This window comes from Orcinus orca, chromosome 19 (genome assembly GCF_937001465.1).
Source record: "Orcinus orca chromosome 19, mOrcOrc1.1, whole genome shotgun sequence".
Classification (NCBI taxonomy): domain Eukaryota; kingdom Metazoa; phylum Chordata; class Mammalia; order Artiodactyla; family Delphinidae; genus Orcinus; species Orcinus orca.
The window spans coordinates 19,867,593-19,884,451 of record NC_064577.1 but is presented as its reverse complement, the minus strand read 5'-3'; the positions used below and the strand labels follow the sequence as shown (position 1 = coordinate 19,884,451).

The 16,859-nt window shown below is 65.7% G+C and overlaps 1 protein-coding gene across 9 annotated transcripts; it reads right to left on the bottom strand.

The window, feature by feature from the left end:
• Nucleotides 1-425: 425 nt before the first annotated feature.
• Nucleotides 426-16,859, bottom strand: SREBF1 (sterol regulatory element binding transcription factor 1). Of its 9 annotated transcripts, XM_049701970.1 has the most exons (21): nucleotides 16,595-16,859; nucleotides 10,001-10,013; nucleotides 9,534-9,577; nucleotides 7,783-8,199; nucleotides 7,230-7,417; nucleotides 7,014-7,151; nucleotides 6,712-6,933; nucleotides 5,856-5,970; nucleotides 5,490-5,710; nucleotides 5,079-5,280; nucleotides 4,780-4,958; nucleotides 4,240-4,501; nucleotides 3,993-4,159; nucleotides 3,672-3,840; nucleotides 3,138-3,246; nucleotides 2,771-2,880; nucleotides 2,523-2,655; nucleotides 2,191-2,356; nucleotides 1,632-1,832; nucleotides 1,420-1,531; nucleotides 426-1,055 (listed from the first exon to the last, which is right to left on the bottom strand). In XM_049701970.1, exons 1-21 carry the CDS (start codon nucleotides 16,728-16,730, stop codon nucleotides 826-828), a joined length of 3,534 nt encoding a protein of 1,177 aa, XP_049557927.1. In that variant the 5' UTR covers nucleotides 16,731-16,859; the 3' UTR covers nucleotides 426-825. The 9 variants fall into 9 exon arrangements, with proteins under 9 accessions (XP_049557927.1, XP_049557921.1, XP_049557924.1 ...); XM_049701964.1 differs by having other exon boundaries at nucleotides 9,534-14,965; nucleotides 15,866-16,782; XM_049701967.1 differs by lacking the exons at nucleotides 9,534-9,577; nucleotides 10,001-10,013 and adding an exon at nucleotides 15,866-16,042 and having other exon boundaries at nucleotides 7,783-7,987; nucleotides 16,640-16,779.

Below are 16,859 nucleotides of genomic sequence, written 5' to 3'. Positions count from 1 at the left end.
TGCTGTCCCAACAGATCCCCAAAGACATGGAGCTGTCCTCCCATGTCATCCCGGGACCTGAAGGGGGCAGAAGCTGGGAGAGAAGCAAGGAGGCACAGCTGAGGCCATATGGACCCTAAGGGTTAGGAGATGATATAGCCCAAACGTGCGGCCCCGTGATCAGTGGGACCCAAGTCAGCTGGAGGGAATAAAGCCGGGCCTCCCAAACCGAAGGGCAGGTAGGGATGGGAAGCATTTGCCTGGGTGCTGGGGGGACTGATGGCCCAAAGGATCCCCTCTGGTTAGCACACACACCCCTCCCCAAAGGAGCAAAACCCAGATTATAAATAAGTTCATTTTTTATTCTCTGTATAAAACTTCTCAACCTATGAAAATAAAGTTTGCAAAAGGCAAAGTAACACTTGGAACCTCAGAGGCCAGGAGGCTGGCGCACCACGATCTACACTATGCACAGGTCTCCCCAGATGGGAGGGAGGCGCCGGGGGCAGGGCCCTTCGGCTCAGTGAGACGCACCCCTCTTCCCTCTGGACGGAGAGGGAAAGCCCAGGATCGGCGGCGGCGCGCGTAACAGTTGACCCCCGGCGGCGGCCAGGCCCCGGCAATCCCCCGGCCGGCCACCAGGGGCCAGCACCATCCCGGCCGCCGCTCATCGAGGGCTGGAGCGGGCTGGGGAGGCCCCAAGGTCAAGTGCGGAAGTCCCCGAGGGTCTCCAGCCCTCCAGGGACAGTGCACTCCGTGGGCGAGCCTCGGACCCCGGGTCTCCGGCGCTGCCCTCGGCCGTCGAGACAGAAACAGGGGCGCTGAGGCTGGGCCGCCAGCGGGGGTCTAGCTGGAGGTTACGGTGGTCCCGCCGCCCAGGCGCATGAGCATCTGCTGGCAGTCATGCAGCAGCCGGCGGTCACCGAGCTTCTCGAGCGTGCGTGCCGCCTCGGCCAGCATGCCCACTCGCTGCCCAGGCGCCGACAGGAAGCCGGGCGGCAGGTAGCAGGAAGCCAGGAGCAACGCCTCCGCGTGCTCCCGCCTCGTGGGCCGCGGCTCCAGCTCCGCCGCCGTGCCTGCACACATGCACAGTGGCATGTCAGGGGCGGGGCCGCGCCGGGGGTGGGGCTCGGATCCTTGCCCCGCCCCCCTGGACAACCGGCCCCACCCCAGGCTAGTCAGCACCCGCCCCCACCCGCCCCCCTCGGTCTCGGAGGAGCACGGAGCCTCGCCCCTTCCGCGCCTGCCCCTGGAGCACAGACCGCGTACCCAGTCGCGTGTCCCACAAAGGACAGTTGTCCCCACTGACTCTCAGGTTAGGCCTCCCATCAGGAAGCCACCACCAAGTCCCTCGGCCTCTGTGTGTCTCACACACAGCCTCCCTCTGCAGCCTCCACCTGGCGTGTGGCCCTTCCCACCTGGGCCAGCTGTCCTTCTCACCTCCTTTGCCGCAGGGGCCGGCCCTCCTCCTCAGGCTGCGGTCCAGGAGCTGGTGTGTCCGCGCCGGGCTGGCCCCTGCCATCAGCCGGGCAGTGGCTTCATGCAGGAACACCTGGGCAGGAGGGGCCAGGAGAGGTTCCAGCCAGGCCCCCGCTCCCTCCCGACACCTCACATACATCCCCATTGCAAGCCAGGGCCCCACGGGCACTCACCCTCCGCATGGCAGGCCGGAAACTCTGTGCCAGACGCCTCAGGCCACTCAGGTCCCTCTGGAAGCCACGGAGTTCGAGGGCAGAGGCCTGGGCCCCACTGCCCGGGCCCGGTGAGGCCTGGGAGGGTGCCGGCGGCTTCTGCCGCTGCCACAGGCTGGTGCGCGCCCCAAGGAGCAGGTCACACAAGAGCAGCTGCATGACCTGGGGTGGTGGGCAGGGCAGGGCAGGGGTCAGGGGGCTCTGGCTCTGGGAGGGAAGAGTGGGGGCCCATGGTGCCAGGGGCCGGCTCCGGGCTGCACTGCCGAGGCACTGCACCCGCCTCACACGTGCAATGCAACAGCAATGCACCGCGGGGCCGCCCGCTCTCCAGGCCCTGCCACACCGCTCACCCCAGCCGTCCTCCGGGGGTGGGGACACTGAGGCCAGAGGGGGGCAGCCACTCTCCCCTGGACCCAAACCTTAGCCCCCAGTCCTGTATCTGCAGCCCAAGGGGGACCGTCCGGGGAGTGGAAAGGCCAAGGCCCCCAAGATCCGCCAGGCCCCTGGCCCCAGCCCTCACCTTGTCAATGGAGCTGCCGGCTGGTGTAACGGCCAGGCTGTCCTGAAGGTACCCACTGGCCTTCTCACACATGGCCAGGCTGGCCGGGCCAGACTCTGCCTTCCCACGGCCCAGCAGGGCCCGGGCAGCCTTGAAGGTGTGCAGAGCCGCCCTGGGCAGGGGTCGCCTGTTGGGGCCAAGGCAGAGGTGTGACGGTCAGACCAGGCCTCAGGCCCTCGCCGAGCTTCCCCTGCCCTGGTTCTGGCTTCCCGGGAAAGAAATGACGGGACCCTAACCGCACAGAACAAAGCTGGGGGTCGGGGTGGGGGCACGAGCACGCAGCCTGCGCTCACTCGGACTCCTGCAGGGCGCGGGGCAGGTGCTCCACCAGTGGATACAGCCGCTCGGCCGCCGCCTCATCCCGCCGGAGCCAGTGGGTCACCACAGCCGTCAGCGAGGCCCACCACTTGGCCACCGGGTCTGTGCCTGCAGGAAGCAGGGCCAGAGGGGTCCCTGAAACTCAGCCACACCACACCCAAGGCCGAGCTGCTGTGGCGCTGAGCCCGAGGGCGTCACGGGGCGGGGAGGCCTGGGGGCTCACCGGCGGTGGCAGCCATGCCGGAGCCGATGGAAAAGCTGCAGGCAGGAGCCCCGGCCACGTCAGAACAGCTGTTCAGCAGCTGCAGGTACCCGAGGGCGTCGGAGAATTCCCTGTGGCAGGAGAGGACTGGCCGTCGGGACAGGTGGCAGGGGTCCTGAAGCGGACGGCCCTCCTCACCTGCCCCCACAGCACAGCCTGGCTTCCTGGCTCCTCAAAGCGCGGCCGGCCCCTGCCGGGCTGGTGGGGAAACTGAGGCCACGGTGACCCGGCTCTGGCCACCGACACGGGTCCCTGGACGTAGCCTTTCCCAAGCTCCACTGGCCGGGGGTGGGGGACCTGGCCCGCTGAGCCGCAGAGGGACACTCACCTGTCCCCATCGGCTGATCCGGGGCCGGGGCTGGGCTGGGCCAGGCAATGCAGTGCTCGCTCCAAGAGATGTTCACGGAACAGCTGAGCCACGTGGGCCAGGGGGTCCACTGTGGGGAGGAGTGGGTGAGTGGGGTGGGGGGGAAGGGCCCCACCTCCCCGCGCACAGGCGCTTCCCTGCACCTAGGACTCTTCCCTGGGCACGGGGGGGCCTGGCTCTGAGACGGATGAAAGCTGGGCGATAAATATTCTGCCTCCCCCACCCCGTGGACAGGATAACCTAGCTTGGGCACACGCCCTTCCTGACCTCCTCACAGCACAGCGGTGTTGCCTGGGAGCACCTCCCAAATCAACCACCTGCCCCCAAATCCCTCTTCCTGTTTGCCTCTGAAGAGCCCCAACTGAGACAGAGCCAGCCTGGCCTCCCCGTTCCTGCAGCCCCCGTGGCGACAATGGATGGTGGGGCAACAGACCAGGGTGGGCAGGGACAGCAGAGAGGCAGCGGACAGGGGACAGGCACAGGGTGAGAAGGCACCTGGGTCCCCGGCCACGCTGTACAGGCTGTGCCGCGGAGCGCTGCACACGGCCCAGTCACCATCCACGAAGAAACGGTGGCCCGCAGGGTGGCAGAGCCACTGCATGGCAAGAGGCACTGAGCCGCTCTGTGCCAGGGAGGCCTGGCGGGCGCTGCTCAGGAAGAAGCGCTGTGGGCGAGAGGGGCGGGCTGTCACCCCAGACCCTGGGCTGAGACCCCAGAGGGCCTGGAGCCCACCGCATAACCAGCTGCCTCTCCCGGGCAGCCCTCAGCCCAGGGAGACCTGAGCCCCGTCCCCCACCAAGCCCACCACCTACTCACTGTCAGGAAATGCAAGGCCCGGGGGAGACTGGTCTTGACCCTGAGCGCGGTGGCCACATAGATCTCAGCCAGCGTGGCCACGGACATGGCCTCCCCCGCGCACTCGGCCAGGTTCAGGGCACTCAGTGCCAGGTTGGCGGCAGCCAGGTGCCCACCCGAGTACTTCCCTGGAAAATGGGAGGGCATGAGGCTGGGCATGGCGCAGAGGTGGCGGGACGCCCTCAGGCCCAGCCCTCGCCCGCCATACCCATGGTGTGCAGCTGGTGCAGCTTGTGGTAGACGAGGGCCGCGTCGCGGGCACTGGTGCGGGCGTCCACCTGCAGGGCACCATCCCTCCGCAGGCCCCCCGCCCGGCCTGCCAGCCAGCGGCCCACCCAGAGATGCTGCAGCAGGTGGCGGATGAGGCCCCAGAGCAGGCTGCAGGCCAGGTCCAGATGGGAGGTGGGCAGGGGTCGGCCCAGGGCCCGCAGGGCCAGCCACAGCTGCTGGGCAGCCTGGGCGAAGTCCCCCTGCGGAGGAAGGTTTTCCAGGTGAGAAAGGCGGGGTCCGAGCATCCCCGGCACGTGCCACCCCTCGAGCCCCGGAGAGCCCTCCATCTTGGGCTCCCCGCCACGACCCCACCAACCCCAGCAGTGCCGGCTGGGCCCCCGGGGCTCCGTGGGGGTCTGAGGGGGAGACAGGAGTGGAGAGAACAGGGGAGATTCACGGTGTGCCCGGCACCTTCCCAGGTGCTGCTGAGGGTCCCAGCCCTGCCCGCCCTCCACACCCCCGGGGTCCGGCCGCTTACCCGGGCCAAGTCCAGGTCGGCCTGCTTGCGATGCCTCCAGAAGTGCACGGCGGGGCCCGAGTGGGGCCGCGTGACCGGCTCTCCGTAGACAAAGAGCAGCGCCAAGGAGGACAGCACCAGCAGCCCGTTCATCAGCCAGACCAGTGGGGGCAGCAGCCACGGGGCCCAGCCAAGGCCGTCTGGGGGCAGACACAGGCTGGGGACATGCCACCCAGGAAGTCCAGAGCCCCAAGCCCACTGGCCCGGGACCTACGTCCCCAAGAGTCCCCCCTCGCACTGCCCAGGCTGGCCTGTCCTACCTCTGCCCTCAGCACCCAGCATGCTGCGCCCAGGACCGTGGTAGACACTGGCGGCATCGGAGGGGCCAGCGGGACCCCGGCTGCCCAGCAGGGAGGCCAAGGGGTTGCAGGAGACACAGAGGAAGACAAGCACACACAGGGCCAGGCGGGAGCGGTCCAGCATGCCCCGGCTGTGGGGGGGCGGCAGCTGCTCTGGCTTCACCTGGCGGGGTGGGCGGGGCGGTGAGAACGGGGTGAGCACAGCCCAGAGAGCTCAGCTCAGAGGAGGAGGGATCAGCTCTGCCCCCAGCCTTACTGCGGGACTCCCGCCCAGCTCCGCGTCTCTAAAACGGGAGGTAGGACACACCCCAGTCCCGGAACTCAGAGGATGTCGCTGGATGACAGGGAGGGGACAACGACGTGCGACCCAACCTGGCTGTCCTCAAAGACTGGGCTGTCAGGCTCCGAGTCACTGCCGCTGCCACCACTGCTACTGCCCCTGCTGCCAAGGGACAGTGGGCTGCTCTGGAAGGGCGAGCCGGCGTCCGAGGGTGGCGGGCTCAGGGTGTCCACCACCTCTGGCTTCTCGCCCTCCATGGGCACGTCTGTGTGGCCTCCACTGCTGCAGGCTGACACCAGGTCCTTCAAAGATTCTGTGGGCCAGAGAGGAGCTGGGCTGGGGTGAGGGCTACACACCCTACCTCGCCCCAAATCGGAGCTGAGGGCCACGGGAAGGCCGACGAGAGGGTGAAGGGCCCTCGCAGGGTGAGCAGGCGTGGAGGGGAGGAAAGGACTCACTGCTTTTGTGGGCAGCGGTGCGCAGATTCAGGTTCTCCTGCTTGAGTCTCTGGTTGCCCTGCTGAAGGAAGCGGATGTAGTCGATGGCCTTGCGCAAGACAGCAGATTTATTCAGCTGCAGGCGGTAGGGAGGAGACACAGCACAGGTGGCCGGTCAGGCCAGACAAGTGGGCAGCTAAGCGCAAGGGGTGGGACTGCTCTGCTACACAGTTGCCTCAGGGCCTTTGCACCTGCTGTTCCTCCCTAGTAGAACCTTCCTCCCAAGTAAAATGCATACAACAGCTTACGGCTAACCGCTGTCACCATCGTTCCATCTCCATGCCTTGCCCCCTCGCCTCCTCCAGGCCTCTGTTCACATACGGCATCACCTTTGCGAGGCCTCCCCGACCACCCGATTCAGATCTGCGACTCCCACCGTCCCTCTTCCCGCCCCGTTTTCTTTCATGCCACCTGGCAAACCCCAGCACAGATCTGTCCTGTCTGCTGGCGCCCCGACACCCCGCCAGCAAACCCCAACACGGATCTGTCCTGTCTGCCGGCGCCCGGACACCCCGCCAGCAAACCCCAACACGGATCTGTCCTGTCTGCCGGCATCCCGACACCCCACCAGAACGTCAGCTGCTCAACAGAACAGCAGTCTGTCTGTTCACTGCTGAATCCCCAACACCTAAAAGAGCCCCCACCGCATGGGGCCTCCATGAAGCTCAGCTAAACAGAGCCACCAGGCCCGAGGAGTCTGGAGCCCCAGGCCTGTCTGTCCAGGTTCAGCCCCATCCTCCTCTTCCCCCCAGGTGCCTCCTCTTCCCCCCAGGTGCCTCCTTCCCCAGGGCCACCCCATCGGGGCCTCTGCCCGCACCTTGGCCTCTGTGCCCACCACCAGGTCCTTGAGCTCGACGATCTTGTCATTGATGGAAGAGCGGTAGCGTTTCTCAATGGCATTGTGGGCCGTACGCTTCTCACCTCGGCTCTGGGCCGAGCCCGGGGCCTTGCCGCCAGCTGCCAGCCGGTTGATGGGCAGCTTGTCAGCATCCACTACCAGCGGCACAGTCGCCAGGATGGTTCCGCCACTCACCAGGGTCTGTGGGGCCAGGCACGGTTAGCAGGTGGACATGCATGCATACAATACCCCCGCCCCCCCGCCCTGCCTAAGCCGCCCACCTGCAAGGGCGCTGCCTGCACAGCCATGCCAGGGGCCAGGGAGCTGATGCCTGCCGCCTTCATGGGGGCTCCCACGTCTGTTTTCACAGTCGTCAGGAGCAGCGAGTCTGCCTTGATGAAGTGGGGCTGCAGCAGGACCTAAGGACGGGAGGGGGCTCAGCTGTGGGCTGTGGGTCGGGGCCACCACCTCCCTGAGGCCGGGCCAGACCCTCTCACCGGGACCTGCTGGACCTGTGAGGTCACAGTGGTTGTTCCAGGGGCCACCGTCGGGGTGGCTGTGGCCGTCAACAGCTGCTGGGGAGCCGCACTCTGGACCTGGTTGTGCAAGGAGACGGGCGGGACCCCTGGAAGGGCAGCCAGTGGCAGGCCAGGCAGAGACTGCGCGGTGCTCCCCGGGTGGGTCCCTGCAGAGATAAAGGCAGGAGCTGCGGACACAGGCTGCCCTAACCCACTTCCAACCCGCCCTGCAGGTATTTATCACCCTGTGACCTTGAATGAGTCGTTACCCTCATGGCCTCAGGTTACTATCGGGACAGTCCCTGCCTGGAGCTCTGATGCAAGCCTGCTCGCTTCCCAGCCCAGCACCTATCTGCTGCGGACGCTGGGAGGCTGGGAAGCGGTGCTTCCTGAGAGCTGCTGGTGACGGGAGCACCTCCAGCAGCACAGCAGGGACCCGACTTCTAGAGCCTGCAAATTCCTCTACTGAGACCACAGCAGACCCTCCTCCTGGTGCTCCTGCTGTGCTCCTCCCTCCACACGCCCCCCTTACCTGTGGAGAAGCCTCCAGGAGGGCTGGGATAGCCCAACACAGGGGCAGAGCTGAACTGCGGTGGGGCTGGGGCCGGAAGACGCTGGGGCAGGAGGGCCCCCGGCAGCGGCTGGAGGGTGGTCTGGGGTGCTGGTTCCTCCTTGATAGCAGGCCCCGCGGAGAAGGCAGGCACGGAAGGGTACATCTTCAGGGGGGTGGGTGCAGGCTGGGGAGGGGACAAGGGTGGGGTTGTCGCCTTGGTCCCCCCCAGGAAGCCTTCAAGTGGGGAGCTCATCGTGGAAGGAGGTGGGGACAGGCTGCCTGGGGAGCTGGCATATGGACTGGCGGGCTCTGTGCCCCCTGCTCCACCCCCAGCGTAGGGCGGGTCGAACAGGCCCGGGAAGTCGCTGTCTTGGTTGTTGATGAGCTGAAGCATGTCTGCGGTAAGGAGGAGAAGCTGTGTGAGCAACAGGGGGCAGGTGTCACGGATTTGCACGCTCCCCCCCACCCCCACCCCACAGCGTACCTGTGGGACCAACGCCACGGAAACAGAAAGCCACCCCCAGGAGCCCCCACTCACAGACACCTGTGACATCTGGAGCTCTGCCAGGTGCGTCAAATGGCCTTGCAACACCGGACGAGCCCAGCGCCCCCCTGAGGCCCACCGACTTGCCCCAGGACCAGGCGAAGGCAGAACTGAGGCCTGGGCCCACCACTCCCGACTTCAGAGCTGCCTTCGCCAGCCCACTCCTCTGTGGGACAGACCGAGGCTTCGGGCAGAGCCAGCCGCTGGCCAAGTGTGTGCCAACCCGAGTGTCCCTGTGTGTTCTGGGCACAAGCCCAGACCCCGTCTGCAGCCAAGCAGCCTCGGGACCGGCCATTCAGGCTTCAGTCTCCCCTCGACAAAAGCAAACGCCGTCTGTCCTCTTTCCTCCTCACACAGACTGGACACACTGCCTGCCGCGGCCCCAGCCTGGCCACAGGCCCTCTTCCCCAGCTGGCGATCAGCAGCCTGGCTGGGTCAGCCTAGGGCCTTCTAACCCACTGGGGGAGCCACCCACTGGGTCAGAGTGCTCTGCAGGATCCATGTGCAAACCCTGGGAGCCCGAGGTGTACCCCAGGTCCCCAGCCTGCTAGGGCTTCCTCTCACTGGGCCTCGGTTTCCTCATCTGCACAAGACAGACGAGACCCTTTGTGGCAGGATGGCCGCACGGAGGGGAGAGTCAACGTCGCCTGAGTCCCTCCTACTGACAGGTGCCAGGCAGGAAAGTGACTGCAAGGGACCCTCCCTACGGCCTCCAGGAGAGCGAGACGGGGGTGCCAGGCTCAGCCTCCTGGTCCTCAAACAGAAACACGGGGCGGGCCCTCCAGGTTTGCGCAGGTCATGGGGCATAGAGACCTTTCACCTTCAGGACCTGCTCGCTCCCCAGGCTTCATGAGCCCCTTTGACAGATGGGGAAACTGAGGGCCAGAAAGAAAAACTGGCTGAACCCAGGGGGCCACTGTCTAGCAAGTTCAAGAAGCCCTCCAAACTAGGAGCCCCAGGAGACGGAAGGACAACCGGCCCTCCTCCCTGCGGAGCAGAGGATGTGGGAAGGCCACCCTCTCGCGCCAGACGTGGGGGTGGGGGTGACTACTGAGGTGGCGGGGGGGGGTCCGCCAGCTCCCCTGAGAGCCGGGAGCGCATATACCTCCCCTCAGGGCACCGGGGATGAGGACCCCGCGATGCAGATGGAAACTGTGATAAAGAGGTGGGGTCCTCCAAAAAATACCTTCGAACGTGCAGTCCATGGCTCCGCGGCCTGCGCCCACCGCCCTTCGGGGGGTCCAGGCGGCTGGCCTGCCGGTGTCCGCGCGCTGACTTCACCTGCGTGGCCGGCCGCGCTTTAAAGCTGCCGAGCGCGCCGCCGGTCCCGCCCCCGCTGGCTCCGCCCCCGCCGAATGGCCACGCCCCACCGAATGGCCACGCCCTCCCGGGGCCGCGGCCCGGGCATGGGGTGAGCGCGCGCGGCCAATCAGCGGCCGCGCCACCGCCTCCTGGGGCCCCGCCCCACCCCCGCGGCGCGCGGCTCGGTTTGAGCCCCGCAGGGCCGGATGGGGCCGGGGTTACTCGCGGACGCCGTCCCTCAACCCGCTCGGCGCCGACGTCCGCAGGGGTTACTGGTAATCACGTCCCCTGCTCCCACCACCTCCGAGAGCGCGGCGGAGCGGGCGTGGGGCCGGCCAGGGGTGCCCCAACTCCGCATCCAAGCCTCTGCCGCACCCAACCGCATGGACCCCTGACAACAGGTCACTGTTGGGAAACGGAGGAAGGGAAACCCCTACCCCAAAGTGCCCAGCCAGTAACAACCAGAGCTGACGCCCCACACAGACATCCCTTTGCAGAGGGGCCTGGGTCTGGGATGGGGGTCGGTGAAGGTCTCACCCCCTCCCCCACCCGACTAGCAGTCTCTGGGTGAAGCCTGATTCACTCACTTATTCACTGTAGGGCCGGGGAGTCCAAGAGGCAGCCCAATCCCTGGGACAGAAGGTGAGGAAGTCGTAGGGTGACAGGCTCTGGGGGTCTTTGGAGGGGTACCTGGGCCTATCTCCCCTTCTGTGTAAGGTCAGAGTTCCACACACACACATGAACATAGCCTGGCCAGCAGCCCAGGTTGCCAGCTCCGGCTTTTGTGGCCAAGCAGACCCCGGGCTCAGGCCAGCCTCCCAACTGTGGCCGGGCCCACCCCGGTACCCTCTCCTGGTCTCCTGCAGCCTCCGAGGGTGTTGGGGTACTGGAGAACCCCCGGCCCGGATGGCCCTCCCTCTCCAGGAGGCTAGCCGAGGTAACGCCCCCCCATCCTCCTTTGTCCGGGTCCTTCCATGGCCTTGCAGGGGGTGCCAAGGGCAACAGAATTCTCTAGCATCCTCAGCTCCGTCTCTCCTCAGCCGGTGGCTCTCACACCCTCCCTCACCCCCAAAAATCAAACAAGACACTGCCGTTGGGAAGGCTCCTCCCTCACCTCAGTACCTTGAGACTGGAAGACACTGAGGCCTGAATTCCAAGGCCCACACGCAGACACTCGCCTGTGACTCCGAAGGGCCGGGGCCAGGGCCGACCGCCCTGAGGGGTCCAGTCCTCCCAGCTCCTGACCCATCCTTCTGCCCTTCTCCCTTCTCACTCCCCTTCTCTGAGCCTTCACTCCTGGCCTCAGAGTAGGGGATTCCAGGAGGCAAGAGAGGTCCCCAGCGTGCACAATTTAAGGAAGCGCCCCCGCAGCGGGTCTGAAAGGCTGGCCCCTCCTTGGGTGAGCTGAGCACTCGGCTTCCCGCATGAGGGAAGACTCAAGGCCCACGTGGCTTCTGCATGCACTGTCTGCACACTGCACATCGGGAGACCGGAGGCTCGGGCTCGGCCTCAGTGGGCCCACCTGCCCGCCCCCAAGCCTGGCTCCTTTTGCTCTCCTTCCTCCTAGCCTGCCCTGATCCTATCAGGACCCAACAGGAAACCTGAAACCACCTCCCCCCTCCCTGGCTTGCCTTCAAACCTCCCTCTGGAGGCAGATGTGGGGCAGCCTTTTATTCTCCTGCGTGTTTATTCGGTGAGGCCATGATGCAAATCCTGGAGGGGCCCTGCACCACGAACCTACAGGAGCCCAGCTCTGACCGTCACGGGAGCCTCCGGCCCATCCAAACTGCACGAGGCCTTGCACCCTGAAGAAACCCTGCTTGCACGCTTCCTGGGACAGGGAGCTCACCACCTCCCCTACACAGCCTGGCCCACGAAGCCCAGATCTGCTTCTGTGGCAATACCTACTGCCCTTTCCTAAGTGTCTACTAAGTGTACCAGGCACTAGGGTGCTGGAACACAGCACGAAGACGTCCCTCGTGGAGCTTCTGTTCCATCTGTAACCAACTGTCTGCAAATCCAGGGAGGAACAGGGGTATGGGTGGTGATGAGCACCATGAACACACGGAGGCGGTCAGGGCAGGCCTCTCTGAGGAGGTGACATCAAGACAGCGAGGAGGCCGGTGTGGCTGGAGCAGAGGGAGTCAAGGGGGTGGGGGTCAGGGAGACAGTCAAGAGCTGGAGTTCCAACCCACGTTCGTCTCTCATCTGAGCCAAGGAGACCGTTTCTCAGGGAACGGGCAGGAAAGGGATTTGCAAGCAGGTCACAAAGTCTGCACAGCTGTGAAGAATGGCAAACGGTGCAAAGCAGCAGCCCCGTCCCAGCTCCGCCCGCTCGATGGAGGGCGCAGGGCAGTGGTGGGGAGGGGGGCTGCACCCTGCCTGCCACCCACCCTGCTGCTCTCTGAGGAGCCCGGTTGGCAGGCTCACATGTCCACAGCCGGTGAGTGTGCAGCAGGGGCACAGGCTGCCCTTTGTGTGCGCAGGGCTGCCCGGGGGTGCAAGTGGGTGCCGGCTCTTCCTGGAGTGGGACGGGCCCGGGGCTGGAGCCCCAGGGGAAGCTGGGCGTGAGCCCTCTAGACGGACGAGGTCACTAAGCCTCAGAGGGAAGCCACAGGCCCCAGGTCCCCTGGCTGCCAAGTGGACAATCTGGGACGCAAACCCAGGCCTGCCAACCCCCAAGCCCACAGCCCTCAGCCCAGCCTGCCAGGGGCAGGTGTGAGCCCCAGGGCCAGCCTGGCTCTGTCCCACCTCGCTGCCACCACTCACCCCAGGTCAGGACGTGTGTGCCGCATGGGACACGGAGGCGAGGCAGCGCGAAGGTGCAAGGAGGAGCCCCAGCACCACCTCCGCTGCGAGGCCTTCCTAACTGCCCTTAGAGGAGCCCCTAGGGCGGGGTCAAGGCCTGAGCCAGCTGGGACACGCAATCACTCAGCAAGGGGCTGAGCCAGAGGAGACCAGATCGAGGGGCGTGTGCACTGCCAGCCCCACCCCTGCTGGTCCCTGGCTGTCTGAGTCCGGTGAGCCTCACTCTCCTTGTCTGCTTTCAGAAGGCTGTGCGCTGGCCCAGCCCGTTCCCTCTGCCCCAAAGGCCCTTCCCACTATCCTGTGTCCACCTGCAAACTCCTCCTCCTCTCAAAACCTGCTCTGAGGTCACCACCTCGCACTCTCCTCTCATCAGTGCCGCTCCACATGCCGCTCCCAGTTACATGGACCAAGTGACCCTGAGCACGGCCACTGGACAGATTGGCCAGCACCAATTCCAACATCCTGTCCTGGGGTAGAGACTCCTTCCAGCAGCTGGGAAACAACCCATGGGCCTGACGCAGCGGCAATGCAGGGGGCGGTCCCGTCCTGCTGAGCAACGTTCCAGTCTAAATAGTGCTATCCACTCCTTTACATTAATTACATTTCCCCCTTCGCGGTTGCCTCACTGCAGCTGTTTTAAACCTGCAGTGGGTGTGTTGTTTCAAAGGCAGCGTGCTGCTTCAGAGCTGCCAGGCTGCTTTCTGGAAGGATAAACCCGTCTGCACTCTCCCCTGCGATGCTTCCCATTTCCTCGGAGCAGCCCCAGCACCGGGCTTTGTCGTTTTACCTACTTTTGGTCGCTTTCCTTAGTCCCCACAACTGTGTGACTGGAATCTCCCAAGTGCTTCAGTTTGCATCCCCAAGGCTGCCTGGAGGTGCTCTGCCCAGCAAAGCATCAACTATGGCTGGAGACTCGGAAACACCTGCTGTGCTCTGGCCCTCCTCCGCCAGCTAGAAATGGTCTCCAACAGGTGCTTGGCCTGGGAAGCAAGCACCGCGGGGCCTGGCCTTCCTGCTGCTGCTAACCCCCTCGGCTGCCGTACAGGCTGGGCAGCTGGGGGGCAGTGGAGGCGTCTGCTCCTTGTCTACACACTGGGTGAAGAGGTGACCATGGCATTTCTGAGGCTCTCCCCTCTCCCAACACATGTGCAGATGGGCAGCCCCACTCAGGTCCCGGGGTCAAAGGGCACATCCACAGGGCCTGCGGCTGGCAAGACACAAGGACAGAGACGCTTCCTCTGGCCGGCGCAGTCATTCTCACCTGGCCTGCGCTTATCAGCTGGGCAAAGTCCGGATCCCAGGCCCCTGCCTGGGGCTGACCAGGTCACTCAGGATGTTTGTGTCCAGTGACCATCGGGAAAGAGGGAGCTCCCGGCACGCTTCTCTCCGTGCCCCTCAGAGGCGCGAGGGCTGGAACCACCCCCATCTACAGCCTCACCTCCTGCTTTCCAGGGGAGCCGCTGCAGCCGAGAGGGCAGCAGATGGCCACGCTGGGGGGTGCCTTCTGCTTCCGGTCACCAGGCCGGGTACCAAAGGCAGGAAGAGGGATGGAGAGCGGGTCGTGTCTGGTGGAAGAGGCCTCTCCCAGGCTCTGCCGTGGGGACGAGGCGGGGGCACCGCACGGGGGCAGAACATGGCAGCGGCGTGGGGGCCTGAGGGGTGGGACCTGGAGGGACGGGAATCATCACGGAGGGCAGGCTTGGCCCACCGTACAGGTCTCGAACGCCATGCTGGGACAAGGGGACTTAGCTCGGGGCACTGGGGAGCCATGGTTGTTAGGGAGCTGAGGAGGTGTGCGCCGGGGCCAGGAGCTGGGCTGTAAGCCACCGTGAGCTTGTTTCCTAAGGAGGGCCCGTGCTTGGTGGGGCCAGGCAGACAACCGGGCATGAGAGACCGTGGGGAGAGGCCTGGGGGCAGGGTGGCCCCCGTGTGTCCTCTCCACCAGGCTGGCCTGGACCCCAGGAGGCCTGGCCCGTGCAGTTGATTCAGGTACTGGGCAGAGTGGTGGGCAAGATGCCGTAAGGCAGACACCTGGGGTGCAAAGACAGAGTGAACTTGGGGAGCCCAGCCAGAGATGACTACAGGCTGTGCGCGGGAGCCCCAGGCGCACCCGCGGGAGATGCGCGGGCCCCGACAAGCAGTCATCTCCACTGCCTCTTCTGCACTAAGCACACGTTCCAGGCCCGGTGAATTAACCAGCAGGGAGGTGAGGACTGCCCCGGAACCCACAACGATCCCAACGCTCGCGCGGGACAGCTCTCACGTGCCCTCTGCCCACGGCCACAAAGGACCCCAAAGCAAGAACCACAAGAGGAGGCCGGGAGCAGACTGACTCACCAGGAGCCACGGCGCACTGTGGCGGGGGCAGTGCCTTCGGCACAGAACCTGAGACTCCTGGTGAGAGCGCCACGCCAAGAGCTGGTCACACGACAGAGTCTGGTCGAGGCAGATGCCCGGCTGGGCGGGGCGCAAGGCCGGTCCTCAGTCTCATGAGTCAAAGGCTCTCGCCTGGGATGGGGAGGTGGCTGTGTGACCTATGACCCCTCCCCGACCCCCAGCATACCTCCATGTGGAGTAGCCTCCTGGGTCCCCTGCTCTATTGCCCACCCCCACACACACATGCACACACTTTTAGGAGCCCAGCGGTTAAGACCTTGGGCTCTGGAGCCCACAGCTTGGGTTTGAATTCTGGCTCTGCCATGCTCTGGCTGTGTGACCTGGGACAAGTCACTTAACCTCTCTGTGCCTCAAGGCCCTCATTGGGGCTGTTGGGAGGACTCAGTGGTCAGCACAGTGCCTGGCATACAGTAAGTGCTGAATGAGTCTTCTCTACTCGTTCTGTGATCATCCACTCCAACAGCTAGAGGGAACTTCCCGCACAGAACCCAAGCATGGCATTGCCCTGCCCCAACCCCTCCCCCAAGACTCCCCACTGCCTCTGGGATCCAGTCCAGCTCCCCATCCTGGACTCGAGGGCTGCCTGGCCCTCCTCTCAACCCTCGTTCCTCTCAGGGGACCTGGCGACTCTTGGGCCCTGCCAGCTGGGTTCATCTGCAAGGCTGCAGTAAGGCAGGAGTGGGTGTCCGTTTTGCTAACCCCAGAGTGGCCACAGGCACCATGGACGTGTCTATCCAGGTTGTGGGAGGTTTGGGTCCTGTGCTCTTGGCCTGTTTCCCCATCAGCCAAGTGCAACACAGCAACCTCGGAGGCAACTCAGGGCGGCTGGGATTTGCTGTCTGCACAGTGGGCAACAGCCTCCTAACTGGCCCCTGCTTCAGCGTCTCCCCCAACCCCTTCTCTGTAGAACAATCAGAGCGGTGCTTCCACAGGTGTAAGCGAGCCGGCGCAGCTGCTCCCTCCTTTCCCTGCCGACAAGGGTCCTCGGTCTGCCAACCTGCCCAGCCTCACCTGTGAATCTCCAACTCCTCGCCGTGCCCTCTGCGGCGAAGACATCCTTCCCAGCGGGTCCTGGGGCTGACTTTCAGGTCTCACCCCACCGCTCTACCGGAAGCTGTCGCCCTGCCCCGGCTCGACCACAAGGTGTAACTAAATATCCGTTTGTGGGTTTCCTTGGCGATTTTTGTGCTTCCAAGAAAAGGGGAGCCCAGGTCTGTCTGTGAACCCCTGGTGCCTAGGACGGGGCCTAGTAGATGCTCAGTAAATGTGTGCCGAACCGATGCCCGGCGCCGGCTAGGAGAACCGGACCCTGGGGGGCAGGGGCTGGAGGCGCCCGCGCGCCTGCGCAAGAGCTCCTGCGCCGAGCTGAACTCTCGGGCCGGAGGGAATGACCGAGAATAACCTCCCGCTGACGTCAAGGCCGGAGCGGGGGCGGGGCCTCGGCGATGCCCGGGTCCCAGGCTCTCGCCGCAGCCGCCTAGGGGCTGAGGACTCACTGGCCGCGGGGGGCGGACCGGGACGCCCAGAGGCGCACGTGCCCAGCGCCGAGCCTCCAAGGACCCGGAGCGGCGTGAACAGCCAGGGCGGGCGCGGGAGGCTCCGCGCGGACAGGACAGCGAGGCCCGCAGCGCTCGGCGCAGAGACGCGGGGCGCCCCGCGCGCCCCGCACGGAGCCAGCGCCAGCGCCGCGCCCCGCCCCGCTCCGCGCCCCCCGCCGCCCCGGAAGACAAAGGCCGGCGCCTCCTGCGCGCCCCACTCGCGCGGAGCCCAGTGGCCCTGACGCACCTTCGATGTCGGTCAGCAGCGCCGCGTCCAGCTCGCTCGGCTCAGCCAGCGCCTGCTCCAAGGCCGCTTCGCTGAAGTGTGGCTCCTCCATGGCGCAGTCGCCTCCTCCCAGCGGCCCGCTCGGCCCGCCGCCGCTCCGCGAGTTCGCGTCACGCCCTGGCCTCAGTGGGGCTCGGCGCCCGCGAAAAGTTCCTCGGCAACTGGGCTCCCCGGCAGCGGC